The sequence below is a fragment of the Odontesthes bonariensis genome, chromosome 21, assembly GCF_027942865.1.
Source record: "Odontesthes bonariensis isolate fOdoBon6 chromosome 21, fOdoBon6.hap1, whole genome shotgun sequence".
Classification (NCBI taxonomy): Eukaryota; Metazoa; Chordata; class Actinopteri; order Atheriniformes; family Atherinopsidae; genus Odontesthes; species Odontesthes bonariensis.
Window position 1 is genome coordinate 1,051,347 of NC_134526.1, and position 20,980 is coordinate 1,072,326.

The window sequence follows — 20,980 nt, forward strand, 5'->3', positions numbered from 1 at the left end:
TGAACAGTTCTGCAGCTTCCTGAAGCTCTCTCAGAGTTTCTCTTTAAACATTTTCTGCTTCTTCCCTCATCTTCAGCCCAGTCCTTGTACCTGAGCATCTTCAGAGGAATGTGTTTTTTCTTTGTTAAGCCACTTAACTCTGAGCTGTGAACCATTCAGGCAGGAAAAAGGCTCCTAACTCAAGGGATGAACCAGTGTTGTGTCCACATTTTAAACTGGATCTTTAGGCACTTTGTTCCCAGCAGCCTGTCACAGAGACACATCATTTGTTCCCATTTCTTTAGCTGCATCTGTGAAAAACAGCTTCATAGTTTCAACTTTTTTGTACATTTACGTTAAAACTGCTTTCAGTTACCAAAAGAGTCAAATTAATATAAGAAATTCAGTTAAAAAAAATCCTAATCCCAAAATAATGAACGTTATCACGTCTAAAAGTAGAAAAGTAGGAAAAAAACAGACAATAATAAGAATTATATGTTATTCAACGTCAAGAAAAAGTAAATAAGATTCAATTTAAAGCTAAAAAAAGGAATATAAGATATAATCTAATGACTAATTATGGAACAATTCATATAAATGAAATGATTAAAGTGTTTTATGCCACCAGAAATGAATAATCTAGAAGCTCTTTGTGGGTTTTAGACTGGAATTAAGATTTGTTCCCATTTCTTTAGCTGCATGTGTGAAAAACAGCAAAGATAACACAGTGTGACAGACAGAAAACAGGATTTCTGCAGCAACAAGGTGATTCCCAAAGAGCTGTTAGCTGAAAACTTAAGGAGCTCAGAGCAGATATTCACTTTAAAGTTGCTCAGAACTGAACTAACTCTGGTTCTGCCTCAGATTCTGGGTTTATGTTCATGTTGGAACATGTTTCAGTGAATATCTGCAACTGTTACCATGGAAACATCTGCAGATATTCACTTTAAAGCTTAAAAAAAACAAAAAACGATACTTTTTTGGGAAACGAAATATCGATATATATCGCAGTATGGATAAAATTGCTCAGCCGTACTCAAAACAACTAGAACTCCATAAATTTATGGTTCACAACCCTCTCAAATGTTCTTTCATTAAGATCAGAAACGTGTCCAGATTCACCGCTGTTGACAACTGAAGAGCGAACTGATTCCAAGTCCAATTGAACTTCTTCAGAAGACGAGTTGAACTGTGGGAAACCAGAGTTTTGAATCCTGAAGATTTGAAACCGAATCACAGACGAAGAAAAAAAAGGCACAAAGCTTGTCGGACCTCATCGTGTCGTCGTGAACATTTATTTGAATTTTTACACTGAAAGTACCCAGTCTCATTGACTAAAACAGATAATAAAAAATTTAAAAAACAAACAAACAAACAAAATAAAACACCCTCACCACGGTCTTCATCGTCACTTCCTCGCAGCAGACAGTTAAAAGACATTCAGACAGTTCAGCTGTGATCAATACCGGCGACGAAGTAAAGCAGCCAGAAACTGACATTGGTCACATTTACGCCGAGTTTTCACATCGGCTGATTCGTGCTCCGTCCGACGGCTGAAGCATTAACTGTCCCGCCTCTTCATCGCTTCCCGACCTGTGATCTCACAAAGCAAACATTTTGATTTGGACTCAGAGTGTTGAATTACCAAAAAAAGGGCACATTTTTATAAAAGTATTGCATCAAATCCAAACAAAGACTGAGATGAACTTTCTTTGTCGAACGCAGCTCATCAACATTAAAACAGGAAGTAGAAACAAGAGGTTTTAAAATATGAAACGACAACAAAAGCCTCCATATTAGTCACGTTTGGCTGCGTCATTACAAACACACAGTCTGCCTTAAAGAAAACCATTAAAAAACACACAAAAACATCCCTTTCAACCCCGCGTTCCCACATATGCATCAAACATTTTGAAGGCCTGAAATCGTTCCCTGAGGAACCCCACAGGGTCTCCCTCCAGGAAGCGGTCCAGATTCGAGGTCCTTCTGGGCTCCAGGTGCTGAATCCTTTACTGCGCAGCCGACTCTCTGACGCTGCTCACTTGTTCGCAGTTTCAACAGTAACATCGTCTTCTCTTCAAATGGAAACCGCTTCAGAAAACCGAAATGAAATGAACCGACAGGAAATCCCACGAGCTGTGTGATACGTAAGCGGCGTCTGACTGCGACTCAGCGCCGCTCATGATATGATGTAACAGCCGGGCCAGCTTCGGAACAACAGAGAGAAATGCATCTGGTGGAAATTATTTCACATGTAACAGAAATTTCAAACGGCAAAAATAATAGGAAAAAAAAACAAAAACGAAGAAATATTTTATGTACACGATCCCGTTCTCACAGTATCAAAGAAAAGATCTTCATCAGATCTTCTCTGGTAATAAATCCACAATGAAAGCAGAAGTACAAGAAAATGTTGATTCAATGTTTTTAAGACGAGTTGTTTAATTGGGGTCGTTTCCTCAGAATCATCAGATTTATAAACCTGCAGTTCAGATCTTTTACCTTCTTCTGACAGTAAGATTCATAACACTGTTCGTGCACGTCTGACGGACTCTGAACTCAGGACTCCAACTTCCCCAAAGACCTATGCACTGACACCTAACCCTAACCAACAGATTATGACCCCTAAACATAACCAAAAAAATGTCTTAAATGTAACTACAAGTTACGGTTACTCAACCTAACTAAGAAGTTATGGTTCCTAAACCTAGCCAAGAAGTTTTGGTGTTATGGTTCACAAACATAACTAAGAAGTTTTGGTTCCTAAACCTAGCCAAGAAATTAAAAACCTTACACGCAGAGTTGGATGCAACTAAAACTTAAAGTAACCGGAGAGTGAACAAAATCTACAAAGCGACAGAATTTCTTCCGTCTCAAACACCCCGAAATGAAAATGGCTTAAAAAGACTAAATCTGTCCAGTTTTATTCGTTGGTCTCTTAAAACAGGTCCAACTCCCCTCACCCTCCTTTGCTCGTAATAAAATGCGGCACTAAACCTAACCCATGGAAAAGGACAAAAGTAGAAAAATGAATACTGAAGTTATCTGGATGAAGCAAACCAGACTGACCCGACTAAACCTAACCAGCTGTAACATGTTTATTCATCTGGAAAAGCCCTGAACTGCAGGTTTAGTCGCTTATTACGACTATTTCACAGATCTCTTCCGCTTGTTTTGCGACGATGTCTGAAATATGTACAGTTTTTCCTTCATTTTTCCAAATTTGATCAAAAGCAAACTTATTTTGTTTGAGATAAAAAAAAAAATAAAAGCTTCGATTTAGAACCACAAATCTGTATCACGAGATCGTTAAATTCTGTTGTCCTCATGATTACGGGATGTTGTATTTTAAATGTTATGTATTAACGACATAATGAAGAAGGTCTATGATAACATCGAGGTTATTTACAACCAACAGAATTTTAGATGAGGTTTATCCAACACATTTATATCCGTTTTAGTTTAGAAAAAGCTGATCATTTTGTGTTAGAATCTACAATGTCGAGACATTTTGAATATAAATACAAGTGAAGTTTCCCTTTTACGAGCTCCTTCTAATCATCTCTAATTTTCCATCAGTCTCTAATTCTTTGGAGGTAAATTTCTGATTTCTTCACAGATAAATAAATGTTTAAAAATAAAAACAAGTTCTCGACGATCGCACAGCAACTCAGAGGAATGATCGAGCAACTTCGTTGCTTTACAGCTTCAACACAACCGCGTCCGTCACTTGGTCTCAGGATCGAGTTCGTTTCCACACGGATACGTTTATCTCTTCTTTTTGGTTTTGTAAACAAGACAGAAGGAGCCGTGATTGGTTGAACAGGTCACGTGACGCAGCTGCCGTCAGGAGAAAAGCTCACCAACACATCTGCGACACATCTGGCTGCTGCAGGCGGCTGCTGGTCCGACCGTTCGGAGCAGCGTTGATGTCAAACAGCAGAATGAGATTTTTCCCTCGACAGCAGATCTGAATCCACGGCTGTCCCGTAAAAACCACGAGACTGAACGTCTGCGCGTTAGCTTCAGCTTAGCTTCTGATTTCTGCCGTTAAAACATTTAAAGTTAAATTCTAACATTTATTTTATTGCAGCCGTTTTTCCTGTAAATCAAAAATATGGTTCAAAATCGACTTAATATCGCTTCATTTATTATGATTATTTATTTTTTAGATAATCTCAATATGAAAATAAATCTTACAGATGAATGATGAATTTAAAATCTATCTTTAAATAGAATTTCATTGATTGGAAAAAAATTTTTTTTTGTTTTTACTTGATTCTATCATTTTCAGACTTTTTGACATACTTTGTAAAAAAAAAAGTGATTTTTTTGTTTTTTTATCTTTCAAAACAGGGAAAAAGCTCTAAATCTATTAAAAATAAAAAATAAAATGTTTATGATATTAATATGGGACAAATAAAATGTACGCATCTTTACATAAAATTTGAACTGGTTAAATTTTATTTTTAAAATTTAAAAGGAAAGAGAATCTGGACTTTTATATCTTCACAACGATTTTGATTAACTTTTTTTAAATATTCTTTTAATTAATCTTTGTCCTCAACTCCTTTGACATATTGGTGTAAATGGGCTTCCCGTAAGTTCCCGTAAAAAGAGACGTGAAGATTCCCCGAGTCGTACAACACATTTCTTTTAATTAATGTTTAAAAATATGTTTTAAAAAGACTAAATATTTAAGTTACCGTGACTCCATATGTATCAAACCTTGTTTTAAATCATTAAACCTGAGTTTTAAAGTCTTGTGGTTTTTACCCGACAGCTTCGGGCTCAAAAAAGTTGAGACAAAAAAAACAACGAAACAAACAGAATAAACTCATTTTCGTAGTCGCTGTGCATCTGAGGTATTTCGGTCTGTGTGGACACAGAAACACTTGAAAAATGAGGTATGTGAACACACGTGGAGTGAAAGTGCAACCAACTGGATAAAAACGAAGATGTTCGGCGTTTGCAGGAAAGCGGCGGCGCTCAGAAGACTCAACGGGAAAAAAACTAAAACACAACCGTGAGTTTTAACCTCCCGTGAGTTTTAACCTCCCGGTGGTTATCGATGGCGGTTCGAACTTTTGTTTTGCTTCTTCTGAACTTTTTCTGGATCGAAAACTGAGTTTGGCTTCATATTCAGACGCTTCGAACGAGTAAAAGCTGAATCAGAAAAAGTCTTAATTTACGAAGCGGAAAGACGACGGAAACCGTAGATGTTCGTGTTGAAGCTTCGCGGAAATAAACAGAAAAAAATATCTGAGGATGATGAGTTTCTGCCGTCTGACTCTTCATCGCTACAAAGCAGGAATGATTTAAACATCCACCACGAACAGAGTCTGAAGGGTTTTTTCTTACACTTTTAACTCAATTTAAGCAAAGTTCGGACAATTTGTTCCTTGGCAAATTTTGAGGATAGCAGCGTAATGTTTGAGGGTTTAAGAGAGATTCATTTTAAAACATAAAATAAGAATTTAAGTAAAATTATGGGACTGTTTCTGCTTTTTTTACTGTAAAATTTTGGAATTTTCATTTATAAATCAGAATTTTTTTTTTACATTACATTTATATTTTTAGCATTTAGAGGCTTCCAGACAGACAACAAGCCACAGCAGGACTTCATATTAATCAATATTATACATTTTATATTATGTTAAAATATGCAAATTAAGGAGAGACTTTACATTCATTCATAGTATTTTCATGCACTGGGAAATCTTTTAATTTTCCTTATTTTTCAGTTGAATATTTTTGTAAATCAATTTATAAAATCATTAGTAAAAATTTAAATTAGCAAATTAATTAGACTATGCAAAATTTTTCCATATTTAACCATAAAATTTAAAAACTTGGACAAATCGTCTGTTAGAAAATTCTAATTAAAAAAAGAATGAACATTTTCCACATTTATCTAATTTAAAAATGACTTCATGATTTATTGATTCACAGCTGTTTTCTTGGCCGAAAACATTCAAAGTAACACAATCGCAATTTTCATATTTCGTATTTATTTTATTTTTTATTTATTGTATCTATTTTAGAACATTCATCTTTGATTTTTTTTGTCCTTTTTAAATTGAAAAAAATATTGGTGATTTACAACTCCTACCCTATCTTTAGCTAACATCTAATGACATTGTCACAATATCTATTCTTAACGTTGGGATATCACGTCACTCCTTTATGTACGAAGCTCTGACAAATTATTTAAATTTTGGAAGATTTTACGGGTTTTCCTTCTTATCCAGCTTTTAACTTAATTCATAGAACAATTAATTCCTGTAAAGGATGTTTTTTGTTGCTGTGGCTGTTAATTTATGGAAGATAAAAACATTTACGAATATTTCTTCATATTTTCCATAGATTACAAATTTTTTTTATCCCAAGTTATCAACGGATGACCGATGAACACATCAGGGAAAGATGTCGCTTAAAATATCCGCCAATTAACGGAAAAAAACGGAGATTGAGCCAACGATTTATATTTCCATTCTAATTTGATGCACTTCTGTCACTTTTTTAAGGAACATTTGTAAAGAAACCGACATTATGAACCTGGTTTGTTTGACGTTTCGATTATATAACTTGGAATTTTAAGAAGTTTATGTTAAACTGGGCACATTTGTGATAAAATCGGATTAAATTTATCTTTGCTGCCGTTAATTATTTCTTGTTTTTGATGATTCTGACAAATTCTTTAATTCAGTTCAAATATTTAAGTTTATCTACTGAGTTGGATTATTAACCTGATAAAAAACTTTTCCATCTGAGAGCTGAAGATATTTATAAATATTGTGCTTTGTTGGTCTCATTTTTATCTGTGCAGGTATGGAAGCCCCATTCTGCCAAAAAACGCAAAAACCAGAAGTCATAATTCTGACGTAAGGAAAACAATTTGAACAAAAGGGAAAATAAATCGTGTAAAATAACAAATGTTTTACGATTAGACGTCACACTTCAGTTGTTTTCTGATATTTTACTCTTTTTTTTTTCCTCTTTTTGGGGGGCAGAAATGAGCTTCCATAAAGGAAAATTGTTCAAGTTGGAAAAATACGCGTTTGTTTGTTTTTCAGAGGTACATGCGTGTAAACATGAGGTTTCTGAGCTGAAATGGCATGGAGGGATGGAGGCCGCAGGAGTAAACCGAAACAAAAGAAGAAGAAGAGTTTAAAGGAATTTTAAAAAACGCCGAGATTCACATTCAAACCAAAGAAAAAGCTGTCCATCCCGTTTCCTGTGCTGATAAGTAACAAAAAGATCCTCAGAAATCATCCAAAAAAAGTCAAATGTAACCACAAAAATGCACTTGACGATAATCCAGAACAGTAACAAAAGAATAGAAAAAGTTGATTTGAACAAACACAATAAAAGGAGCACTTTTTAAAAAAACCGCGAGACTGTCCACGCGGTGAAGAAATAAAACCTCCGGAAACGGCGCCCGGGGAGTCCGACTGTCATGGCGACGAGCTTATTGCAAAAGGAGGCGCCGGCAGTCCGCGGCGCTCTTTTCCCGTCCGACTGGAGGACTAATTTACAGGAGAAGAAGAAGAAGAAGAAGAGGAGGATGTGTGCGTTTTTATTCCCTTCGTGGCCTCTTCATCGGCTGGTCCTTTCACAGAAACATCAAACAAACCTTTCCGGTTCGTCCAACGTTAAAATTCGCTTTTTTTTTGCTTTTCTTTGATCGTAAAATGGATCCCGAACGAGTCCTGAACTGAAGGACGATTCGAGCACAAATCGATCGATTCCCGGCGGATTATTCGGCGTTGGCCGACACGTCCCCCTCAGGTCGGGCGAATCGTTTTCAACGCGTAAAAAGTAACGAAAGTTTCTACCATGTGAAAATGAAGAAAAGTTCGTAATGAAGAAAGAAAGTTGTGCCTCGAACTTTTTGTCTGATCGGGTTTGATGAGCTGAAGTGAAACTGAGCAGCCGGAACTCTCCGGATTCTTCCGATTCTTCCGAACTTCCCGAAATCATCGTGAAACTCGGACGTCTCCAGAGCCCGAAACGTTCCTCAACCAACCAGAACAGATCGGTGGAACGCTTGATCGATGACTCGTCTCCTCGGCCGAAAGTTTCGTGTCCGTTTTGAATTTCGTGTTGTGATTTGAGCAGAAACCGGCGCGCGCGACGGCGCTCGCGTTGCATAAACTCGTACTTCCCGTCGTCTCTGTGAAAACCTTCCGATGGCGTCGGAGGCGATCAGGACCGGTTCTCGGGGTGCTGGGTCCGGACGTGGCTGTGGAGGCGGGTGGACGAGGAGAACCTCTTGCCGCACTCCGAGCAGCGCAGCGCCGAGGCGTTGGCGGCGGGCGGGGACGAGGGCGACGACGTGTCGGCGGCGGCGTCTCCGGCGGCGTGAGTCTGGCGGTGAGCCTTCAGGAGGGACATCCGACTGAACCTCCGACCGCACTCCTCGCACTCCGACCAAACCCGCCGCCGCTTCTTCTGAGGAAACATCAGAAACCAGAGAAGAAGACGGTAAGCTACAGACATCTGAAAGCTCTCAGGACGCGAAAGACTCTTAAATAAAGAACATATTAAAAACTTTTATTCATCAAAATCACCAGAAAGTCTCAAATCAGAAGTTCCGTCACTTCTTTATCCAAACAGTTTGAACTCAACACATTTCATCTGTTAAGGCGAGACGCTACAGCTGAATAGGGTAATATTTTAAAATAATAGATATCACCATGAAACTTCCTCAGTTGATTACTTATACAAGTATGAAAAAAAAATGTATTACAAGTTTTAGAAATTTGTATGTTTAATTATGCAAATGGGGCATTATCTCATTAAATATGCGCACATTTGCATATATTTCCAGAAGATAGATCTGAACATATGATAAAGCCAGGTGCAAAATTATTTTTTTATTTTGTTTACACACTAAATGTAAAGAAAATTACAGAGGGATTTCAGGATATCTGCTTTCATTTCCTAGGAAATCAAAATATACTGTCCATAGCCTAAAAAACATCAATTTTCACCATATTTTTTTATTATAATGTCACATAAATCAGGCCAGGAATGATTTATCAACAAATCCTTCTGTAAATATCTTCGGAATACTGCTAAGTGTGTAACTGGTAAGTTTGGGGTTAGTAGGTGCTCCATAGGCTGAGATATTGATGCTGGAAAAATACAGAAAACTGATTTTGAGAAAACGGCATTTAAAGATTTAAATAGGGGAATTTAATATATTTGTGTTGGAAACAATTGCTCAAAAACAGAATAAATGCTCAGGCCCTTAGTAATACTAATATTGAATAAAAATTCTTTATAGCAGGTTGAAAGAACACATGTTGAAGGAGTAGACTGGCCCAAAATCTCAAAGTTGAACCTCTGCATGAAATCCCTGTTTTTCCCGCCGTGTCTCGCCTTAATGAACATCAGACCTGCAACACGTTCCACACAAAGTTGGAATTTAATTAATTTAATTTAATTAATCCAATAATTAAAAAAGGATAAATATGACAGATGAAACAAAGCTGATGAGACTCAACAGGAAACACGCCGGGTTCAGACAGGAAGTAGATTTCCTGCTTCATCAGAACCGATCAGAAACACGAGCGTCATTCTCACCTTCCTCCCTTTGTCCTCATCTTCCTCTTCCTCCTCCTCCTCGTCCTCCTCCCCGAGGGTCCGGCCGGGCGGCTCAGCGCCGTCTCGCCCCTCGTTGCTGCCGTTGGTCGTCAGGGCGACCAGCGTTTCCCTGGCGGCGGCTTCTTCGTCGTCCTCGTCCAGCAGCTGAGACGGCAGAGTGAGGAGGCGATGAAGCATCGAGGCCGAGGAGCTGCGACCTGCGGGGGGGGCAGAGGTTATAAAAACTCATACTGTGGGGGGGGCAGAGGTTATCACAACTCATACTGTGGGGGGGGGGCAGAGGTTATCACAAGTCATACTGTGGGGGGGCAGAGGTTATCACAAGTCATACTGTGGGGGGGGGGCAGAGGTTATCACAAGTCATACTGTGGGGGGGGCGCAGAGGTTATAAAAACTCATACTGTGGGGGGGGCAGAGGTTATCACAAGTCATACTGTGGGGGGGGCAGAGGTTATCACAAGTCATACTGTGGGGGGGGCGCAGAGGTTATAAAAACTCATACTGTGGGGGGGGCAGAGGTTATCACAACTCATACTGTGGGGGGGGGGCAGAGGTTATCACAAGTCATACTGTGGGGGGGGGCAGAGGTTATCACAAGTCATACTGTGGGGGGGGGGCAGAGGTTATCACAACTCATACTGTGGGGGGGGGGCAGAGGTTATAAAAACTCATACTGTGGGGTGGGGGGGTGGGGGGGGTGCAGAGGTTATTAAAACTCATCACGCCAAACTTTACAACAAAATAATCAGGTTCGATCAAAGGTAAGCATCTGCACAGTTTTTACTTTAGTTACCTGCACCGTCCACTGGGGGGCGCCACACAAACAGCACAGGGTGATTTACAGGAGGCAAAACATTCCTTTTTATTCCTCTTTTTCATCTTATTTGGAGTTAAATTACTTTATTTTCTCTTTTTCCATTAAAATAGATTTTTTTTATTATATATTGTTGTATTTTATATAGAACATAAATATTATACATTATTTATATTGTTGTGTTTTATTTATAATAAATATTATACATTATTTATATTGTTTTATTTTATTTATAACATATTATACATTATTTTTATTGTTGTATTTTATATAGAACAAATATTATACATTATTTATGTTGTATTTTATATAGGACATAAATATATTATTTATATTGTTGTGTTTTATTTATAACATAAATATACATTATTTATAATGTTGTATTTTATTCATAAACATATTGTTGTATTTTATATAGAACATATATATTATACATTATTTATATTGTTGTATTTTATGAAAACATAAATATTATACATTATTTATATTGTATTTTATATAGAACATAAATATATATTATTTATAGAGGTTTTTTATTTATAACATATATTATATATTATTTATATTGGTGTATTTTATATAGAACATAAATATTATATATTATTTATATTGTATTTTATTTACAACATATATTATACATTATCTATATTGTTGTATTTAATATAGAACATATATATTATACATGATTTATATTGAGGTTTTTTATATATAACATGTATATATCATACATTATTCATATTGTTGTGTTTTATTTATAACATATATTATACATTATTCATATTGTTTTATTTATAACATAAATATTATATATTATTTATATTGTTGTATTTTATATAAAACATGTATTATGCATTATTTATATTGTTGTATTTAATATAGAAAATAAATATTATACATTATTTATATTGTTGTATTTTATTCATAACATACATTATAATATACATTATTTATTACATTATTATTATTTATATATTATATAAATTTATATTTAATATTTAAGATATTGTTTCAACAACTTCTTCATGACTCATTTTTCTTTCTTATTTTCAGCTTTTTATTAATAATCTATTTTAAATATTTTTAATCGTCCAAATCTGTATTTTTTATTCTTTCAGCTTTAAATGTTTCTGCTGTTTTCTGTTGGAGGCGTTTGGTTTTCCGTCAGTGACGCTCCCGCACCTGTGGGGCTGAGGGGGGGTCCGGGTGGGGGTCCGGGTGGGGGTCCGGGTGGGGGTGCGGAGGTGGAGACCCTCTGGGTGTCTGCAGCGTCTTCGTCATCAGGAGAAAACACCTCCATGTCCTCCAGAGGAGTCCAGCGGGGGTCCTGCTGGGGGGAGGAGGGGGAGGGCTGCAGGATCACCGAGGAGAGGGGCTCAATGCGGTGCCCCGCCTCCACGCTCTGGCTCCGCCCACCTCCTCCACCTCCACCTCCACCCAGCTCTTTGATCTGCCACACGTCGCTGCACCACTTCTGTCCGAAGACTTTGTCCAGGATGGGAACCCAGTCCTGGGAGACGGACAGGACGGGGGGGCGCTCCGGCTCTGAGGGGGGAGGAAGAGGGGGAGGAGGGAGTCAATCTGTCTCTGAAACATCTGTTCAACATCTGGTAAATCGTTCAGAAGCTGCCTGAAAGGCTTCATTTGTATCTGACAGAAACCCACAATTTCACAGACTCGGATCAGAACCGGTCGGAACCGGTCGGAACCGAGCAGAACTGGTCCGACCTGGAACTTCTCCAACCAATAAAACATCCCAGCCCTCTTTAGCTGGTGCTGCGCGTCTTTTCTGTGTTTGTTTGGTGCGTCGGTTCTGCTCGTCCTCAGAAATTAACACGTTACTGTGTTTATGTACGCGATTAATAAATGTAAACGAGCTGTAGGTGACCACTAGGGGCAGCGAAGGGCCAAATCTGACAGGATGTCGGGTCATGTGGTCCGCAGTGGGGCTGAGCAATTTCATCCATACTGCGATATATTTCGATATTTCGTTTCCCGATAAAGTATCGATTTTTTTAAAGCAAACTTTATTGAAAAGTCAGACGTTACAATGAGTGGAAACACAGAACATTAAGGTAACACAATACAATGCCAGGGGGTCACATTATACAAAGCAGTGATAAATTAGTTGATAAAAATGTTCTATAAAGTGCACAGCTCTCACGTTTGTGACATGTTTGTTTGTTTCGGTTTGTCTGGCGGTGTTGTCCTTCCGGTTCAAAGGTCGGACCACCGGTCCGTGTAGAGCTGGGCGGTATACCGGTTCACACCGAATACCAGTTTATAATTTCGTTATGATATGAATTTTTAATATACCGCCATACCGGTGTATTTGATTACACAACGAGGGGGGGGGGAACGCTGCGTCGCGCGACATTGTTTGAGACGGGACCCTTTTCAGTGTTGCGCTTCTAAACACGCATGTTTACTGTCTGGGTGCGAGGTGGTAATAAGCACTTGCGTTACGCGAAGGTGAAGGTGGATTTTTAACGCTATTTTAAAAAATACTCGTATTCGTTAAGCTGCATTTCCTTTCCCTGCTCTCCCTCTGTCAGTCACGCGTCTCTGTCGCACGCACACACACGCGCACACACACACACACACACACACACACGCACACACACGCGCGCACACACACACACACACACACACACACACACACACACACACACACACACACACACACACACACACACACACACAGCCCCTCCCCTCCGTGCACACCGCGTGTGTCTCCATCAGCGAGATCATCCCTGGAAGCTTGCTAGCTTGCTAGCTTCAGCGTCGCGTTAGATTAGCTCCCATTAAAAAGTCCTATAAAAATATTTTATATTTTTAATACAATGTTGTCCCGTCCCGACCCATAGCAAACAAGCGATTAAGCCTTCTTTATAAAGTTAACTAGTCGCAAGTTTGCCTCTTACACTGAATGTTTGCTGCTTCAATCCAGATGAGTATTGAAAGATATTTTCCGCGATTGAAAAAGAGACGTGCGTGTTGAGGATGAGGAGCAGCCTGAACCGGAGGTGTCAGTCTGAAACAGCTGAACAGTCCCACCAGTGTAATTAGCTGTTATTCATTTGTTTACAATGAAGATGTGAATATTAATACAATAAAGTTCTGTGTGACCAATTATTAACGAAGGAATTATTTTGAAGAATTTTTATTTTTATTTTTAATTCTGTTCTCAATCTGTAGAAAATGCTGTGAACACCTAATTATGCATGAAAAAAAAAATACCGTGATATGTATTTTTGGTCATACCGCCCAGCACTAGGTCCAATCAGCGACGATTCATGTCAAATCACACAGTCTGTGTTCCAAACTGCATACTTCTCCTACTTCTCCTACTAACTTTCTGAGTTAGTATGTGAGTTTGAGTAAGCGAGAAGTTCCCGGATGCATACTAGATTCTCTGAAATGTTGGGTATGCATCATGAGGTTACTACTCATACTTAAACTACCCAAGATGCAACGTAACGTAACGTCGCCGATCGTCATTTCCTGTCAAAACGGCAGTTTCAAGCTAGCTACAACGAGGGTAGGTTCACTTCCTGTTTTCAAAACAAAAGCACCAATTGTATGGTAATGGCTTTCCCTATGATAAAAGGCAACGGGTATTTTATTTTGTGAAAATAACAGGAAGTGCGTTAGCTCACTGCGGCTAGCTTTAGTAGCGCCGAATTCGTGGGAACAAAATTGTAAACAGCCGGTATTTTGTCAGGTTTTCAACACGTTGGGGATCTAAACGACTACTTTCTCTCCTGAAAATGTTTCAAATGTTGCTAAAGTTTACAGAGTTTAGAGCTTAAGAGAAATCAGCTTCAGGCCGGCTGATTTCGGCTCGGGCAGGAGCGAAATGCATTGTGGGTAAACGCTCTGCATACTGTCTGATCCATGAGTATGCAGTATGTAGTATGGAAGTATGTAGTATGCAGTATGTAGTATGGAAGTATGTAGTATGCAGTATGTAGTATGTAGTATGAAGTATGTAGTATGCAGTATGCAGTATGCAGTATGTAGTATGCAGTATGTAGTATGGAAGTATGTAGTATGCAGTATGTAGTATGTAGTATGGAAGTATGTAGTATGCAGTATGTAGTATGGAAGTATGTAGTATGCAGTATGTAGTATGCAGTATGAAGTATGTAGTATGCAGTATGCAGTATGTAGTATGCAGTATGAAGTATGTAGTATGCAGTATGCAGTATGTAGTATGCAGTATGTAGTATGCAGTATGCAGTATGTAGTATGCAGTATGTAGTATGCAGTATGTGGTATGAAGTATGCAGTACGTAGTATGCAGTATGCAGTATGTAGTATGTAGTATGCAGTACGTAGTATGAAGTATGCAGTATGCAGTACGCAGTATGTAGTATGTAGTATGCAGTATGTAGTACGTAGTATGCAGTATGTAGTATGTAGTATGCAGTATGTAGTATGAAGTATGCAGTACGTAGTACGCAGTATGCAGTATGTAGTATGTAGTACGTAGTATGAAGTATGCAGTATGCAGTATGTAGTATGTAGTATGCAGTATGTAGTACGTAGTATGCAGTATGTAGTACGTAGTACGTAGTACGTAGTATGCAGTATGTAGTGTGCAGTACGCAGTATGCAGTATGTAGTACGTAGTACGCAGTATGTAGTATGTAGTATGCAGTATGCAGTACGTAGTACGCAGTATGTAGTATGCAGTATGTAGTACGTAGTACGCAGTATGTAGTACGCAGTATGTAGTATGCAGTATGCAGTATGTAGTACGTAGTATGCAGTATGTAGTATGCAGTATGTAGTACGTAGTATGCTGTATGTAGTATGTAGTATGTAGTATGTAGTATGCAGTATGTAGTACGTAGTACGCAGTATGTAGTATGCAGTATGTAGTATGCAGTACGCAGTATGTAGTACGTAGTATGCAGTATGTAGTATGCAGTATGTAGTACGCAGTATGCTGTATGCAGTATGTAGTATGCTGTATGCAGTATGTAGTATGTAGTATGTAGTACGTAGTATGCAGTATGCAGTATGTAGTACGTAGTATGCTGTATGTAGTATGTAGTATGTAGTATGCAGTACGTAGCATGTAGTATGTAGTATGTAGTATGCAGTATGTAGTACGTAGTACGCAGTATGTAGTATGCAGTATGTAGTATGCAGTACGCAGTATGTAGTACGTAGTATGCAGTATGTAGTATGCAGTATGTAGTACGCAGTATGTAGTACGCAGTATGCTGTATGCAGTATGTAATATGCAGTATGTAGTATGCAGTATGTAGTATGTAGTATGCAGTATGCAGTATGTAGTATGTAGTATGCAGTATGTAGTATGTAGTATGCAGTATGTAGTATGTAGTATGCAGTATGTAGTATGTAGTATGCAGTATGCAGTATGTAGTATGCAGTATGTAGTATGTAGTATGCTGTATGTAGTATGTAGTATGCTGTATGTAGTATGTAGTATGCTGTATGTAGTATGCAGTATGTAGTATGTAGTATGTAGTATGCTGTATGTAGTATGCAGTATGTAGTATGTAGCATGCAGTATGTAGTATGTAGTATGCTGTATGTAGTATGTAGCATGCAGTATGTAGTATGTAGCATGCAGTATGTAGTATGTAGCATGCAGTATGTAGTATGTAGCATGCAGTATGTAGTATGTAGTATGCTGTATGTAGTATGTAGTATGCAGTATGTAGTATGTAGTATGCTGTATGTAGTATGCAGTATGTAGTATGTAGCATGCAGTATGTAGTATGTAGTATGCGGTTTGGAACACAGCCTAAGTTATCAGACTGCTTCGGTTCACATGCTGTAAATCCAGCAGCAGCTTCTGGTCTCAGTGCTCATCTGTTCCCCCTGGTGGAATCCTCCGGCACCACACGCACTACACAGGAAGTACGTGAGCGATTTCAACGGTTGCCAACGTGAATGCTAACGTGAATGCTAACATGTATGCTAACATGTATGCTAACATGAATGCTAACATGAATGCTAACATGAATGCTAACATGAATGCTAACTAAATCTGTACTTCCAGCGTCACCTGCAGGGCCTGGCAGCATTACTCACCGTTTGTGGGCGTGGCCTCCTTGGGCACCTTGGCCGGCTCCTCCCGGGTCTCCTCGGAGCCGCTGGGGGACACGGAGTCGTTCTCCGAGCCCCGCCTCCTCACGCCGCCGGCCGCCCGGCTCTTCTCCCCGCCCCCCCGCTCGCAGCTCTTGCCCAGCCTCTCCTCCAGCAGCTGCTGCTCCCTCTCCATCTTTGTGATCTCCAGCAGGAGGTCGTCGAAGGACGCCTCCACGATCTTTGTCAGCTCGCGCACCGCAAAGTCCAGAACCTGCTCCATGACGCACTTCAGCTGGTCTGCGGGACACAGGAGGGGGGGTGATTACAGGTAGTCCATACATAAACCATCAATAAACTAACAACTAAATCTATAAAAATATAGATTTTAATTGAACAAAATGAGATTAAAATCACCACAGAATTAATCAAAGATGCAAATCTACCAAAGTTTAACAGCATAAAGAGAAGAAATGATCTAAATACACCAAAAAGACTCCAAGAATATCCAAATGTTCCCAAAATTAGACCCAAAGAGACTAAATCCTTCAAACTATCGCAAAAAAACTGAAAAATTACAAAAACTCATCAAAATGAACCTAAATACACCAAATGTTCCCGAAACGACCAAAATGAGACATAAAGAGACTAAATTCTGGTTTCAAACTATCAAAAGTGGAAAATTACAAAAGAAAATTAACCAAGATGAGCCTCAAAACTCCCATAAATACCAAATAACTGCCAAAGAGACGCAGAAATATACATTTAAATCAGGAAAAAGCACAAAGAGGAGGCTGAAGGATGAAATAATGATGAAAAAACAACAAAATAACGACTCTACACTACGCTGTGATGTCACCGCGGGGGCCAGAGTCAGTGTGTGTGTGTGTGTGTTTTTCTGCTTTTATGAGGTCCAAATGTGAGCAGCCCACCATACTTGTGGGATCCGACGTGTTTTCTGAGGACTTTAGTGGGTCAGAACTCGGTTTTATGGGCGTGGTTCCCAGCTGTTCCAGCAGATGTTGAATCACCAACGATTATTCAGGTAACGTATAACTGTAACGATGAATCGGATGGGAGTGACTTCTTTAATTAAAACATTTACATGATGACCCGTGAAGCCTCAGCGAGCGCACGGGTCTCCGTGGCGTCCGTCCACCATCTTGGCTCTGAGCTCAACGAGGTCGCTGATATACGAGGCGCGGACAGGCGGCTCATAAAGCTGCCAGCTGAGCAGCCGCGATCTTTACGTCCTTCTGCCTGAGAGAGCAGCAGGAGGCAGCAGGAAGCCGAGGCCGAGGCCGGAGACACTTTCACTGTCCAAAGGTGTTCATCGTGTGGGACCAACCCGGCTTATTTCTGCTGAGATGTCACCAGAGCCAGAGTGGGAACTAATATTCTGCAGCCCGTTGGTGGGAACTAATATTCTGCAGCCCGTCGGTGGGAACTAATATTCTGCAGCCCGTCGGTGGGAACTAATATTCTGCAGCCCGTTGGTGGGAACTAATATTCTGCAGCCCGTTGGTGGGAACTAATATTCTGTAGCCCGTTGGTGGGAACTAATATTCTGCAGCCCGTTGGTGGGAACTAATATTCTGCAGCCTGTTGGTGGGAACTAATATTCTGTAGCCCGTTGGTGGGAACTAATATTCTGCAGCCCGTTGGTGGGAACTAATATTCTGCAGCCCGTTGGTGGGAACTAATATTCTGCAGCCCGTTGGTGGGAACTAATATTCTGCAACCCGTTGGTGGGAACTAATATTCTGCAGCCCGTCGGTGGGAACTAATATTCTGTAGCCCGTCGGTGGGAACTAATATTCTGTAGCCCGTTGGTGGGAACTAATATTCTGCAGCCCGTCGGTGGGAACTAATATTCTGTAGCCCGTTAGTGGGAACTAATATTCTGTAGCCCGTTGGTGGGAACTAATATTCTGCAGCCCGTCGGTGGGAACTAATATTCTGCAGCCCGTCGGTGGGAACTAATATTCTGTAGCCCGTCGGTGGGAACTAATATTCTGTAGCCCGTCGGTGGGAACTAATATTCTGTAGCCCGTCGGTGGGAACTAATATTCTGCAGCCCGTCAGTGGGAACTAATATTCTGTAGCCCGTCGGTGGGAACTAATATTCTGTAGCCCGTTAGTGGGAACTAATATTCTGTAGCCCGTTGGTGGGAACTAATATTCTGCAGCCCGTTGGTGGGAACTAATATTCTGTAGCCCGTTGGTGGGAACTAATATTCTGCAGCCCGTTGGTGGGAACTAATATTCTGTAGCCCGTTAGTGGGAACTAATATTCTGTAGCCCGTTAGTGGGAACTAATATTCTGCAGCCCGTTGGTGGGAACTAATATTCTGCAGCCCGTTGGTGGGAACTAATATTCTGCAGCCAGTTAGTGGGAACTAATATTCTGTAGCCCGTTAGTGGGAACTAATATTCTGTAGCCCGTTAGTGGGAACTAATATTCTGCAGCCCGTTGGTGGGAACTAATATTCTGCAGCCCGTTGGTGGGAACTAATATTCTGCAGCCCGTCGGTGGGAACTAATATTCTGCAGCCTGTTAGTGGGAACTAATATTCTGTAACCCGTTAGTGGGAACTAATATTCTGCAGCCCGTTGGTGGGAACTAATATTCTGCAGCCCGTTGGTGGGAACTAATATTCTGCAGCCCGTTGGTGGGAACTAATGAAATTAACTAATATTCTGCAGCCCGTAAGTGGGAACTAATATTCTGCAGCCCGTTGGTGGGAACTAATATTCTGCAGCCCGTTGGTGGGAACTAATGAAATTAACTAATATTCTGCAGCCCGTTAGTGGGAACTAATATTCTGCAGCCCATCGGTGGGAACTAATATTCTGCAGCCCGTTGGTGGGAACTAATGAAATTAACTAATATTCTGCAGCCCGTTGGTGGGAACTAATATTCTGCAGCCTGTTGGTGGGAACTAATGAACTAATATTCTGCAGCCCATCGGTGGGAACTAATATTCTTCAGCCCGTCGGTGGGAACTAATGAAATTAACTAATATTCTGTAACCCGTTAGTGGGAACTAATATTCTGCAGCCCGTTGGTGGGAACTAATATTCTGCAGCCCGTTGGTGGGAACTAATATTCTGCAGCCTGTTAGTGGGAACTAATGAACTAATATTCTGCAGCCCGTTGGTGGGAACTAATATTCTGCAGCCCGTTGGTGGGAACTAATATTCTGCAGCCCGTTGGTGGGAACTAATATTCTGCAGCCCGTTGGTGGGAACTAATGAAATTAACTAATATTCTGCAGCCCGTTGGTGGGAACTAATATTCTTCAGCCCGTCGGTGGGAACTAATATTCTACAGCCCGTTGGTGGGAACTAATGAACTAATATTCTGCAGCCCGTTGGTGGGAACTAATATTCTGCAGCCCATCGGTGGGAACTAATATTCTTCAGCCCGTCGGTGGGAACTAATGAACTAATATTCTGCAGCCCGTTGGTGGGAACTAATATTCTGCAGCCCGTTGGTGGGAACTAATATTCTGCAGCCTGTTAGTGGGAACTAATGAACTAATATTCTGCAGCCCGTTGGTGGGAACTAATATTCTGCAGCCCGTTGGTGGGAACTAATGAAATTAACTAATATTCTGCAGCCCGTTGGTGGGAACTAATATTCTTCAGCCCGTCGGTGGGAACTAATATTCTACAGCCCGTTGGTGGGAACTAATGAACTAATATTCTGCAGCCCGTTGGTGGGAACTAATATTCTGCAGCCCGTCGGTGGGAACTAATATTCTGCAGCCCGTCGGTGGGAACTAATATTCTGCAGCCCGTTGGTGGGAACTAATGAACTAATATTCTGCAGCCTGTTAGTGGGAACTAATATTCTGCAGCCCGTTGGTGGGAACTAATGAACTAATATTCTGCAGCCCATCGGTGGGAACTAATATTCTGCAGCCCGTTAGTGGGAACTAATATTCTACAGCCCGTTGGTGGGAACTAATATTCTACAGCCCGTTGGTGGGAACTAATATTCTGCAGTCTGTTGGTGGGAACTAATATTCTGCAGCCCGTCGGTGGGAACTAGAAAACACAGTTTGGCGTCATTTCTGACCCACGTTTTGCTCATCGGACCTTTTTCCGTCATCGTTTCTTGGGTTTTATTCAGATAAATGATGAACCGGTGTTTCATCCAACCGGCCCGGCACATTAAAGAGTTTCTTCCCCTTCCAGACAGAAGCATAAAGGACCGTTTAGACCGGGTCAGAATAATCAGTTTCACAGCAAAATCTGGACCCAGAATCTGGGACTTAAACCAAGAGATCCAGGTTCGGTTCCGGTTCGGTTCCGGGTCTCTTCTGCTCGCCGTCACATGATCGAGACTTCAGAGGAAAACAAGGAGCTGATCTCTAACCTCTGAACCGGAGGACTTCCTGGAGGAGGACGGGCTGGTGGAGGAAGAACAGGATCAGGGTCTGGATCCTGAACTGGATCCTGGATCAGGGTCTGGATCCTGGATCGGGGTCTGGATCCTGAACTGGA

At 40.4% G+C, this 20,980-nt stretch overlaps 1 protein-coding gene across 2 annotated transcripts in view; it reads right to left on the bottom strand.

Moving 5' to 3' along the window:
* Positions 1 to 1,252: 1,252 nt before the first annotated feature.
* LOC142371885 (uncharacterized) overlaps positions 1,253 to 20,980 on the bottom strand; it is a 41,400-nt gene continuing 21,672 nt past the window's right edge. The window contains exons 2-5 of one of the 2 annotated variants that reach the window (XM_075454628.1): positions 16,475 to 16,768; positions 11,585 to 11,947; positions 9,571 to 9,788; positions 1,253 to 8,433 (exon numbers count right to left, since the gene is read on the bottom strand). In XM_075454628.1, coding sequence (XP_075310743.1) covers positions 8,188 to 8,433; positions 9,571 to 9,788; positions 11,585 to 11,947; positions 16,475 to 16,768 — 1,121 coding nt within the window. In that variant the 3' untranslated portion in view covers positions 1,253 to 8,187. Of the gene's footprint in view, positions 8,434 to 8,949; positions 9,384 to 9,570; positions 9,789 to 11,584; positions 11,948 to 16,474; positions 16,769 to 20,980 lie in introns of those variants that run through there. The other variant, XM_075454629.1, reaches the window with a different exon arrangement.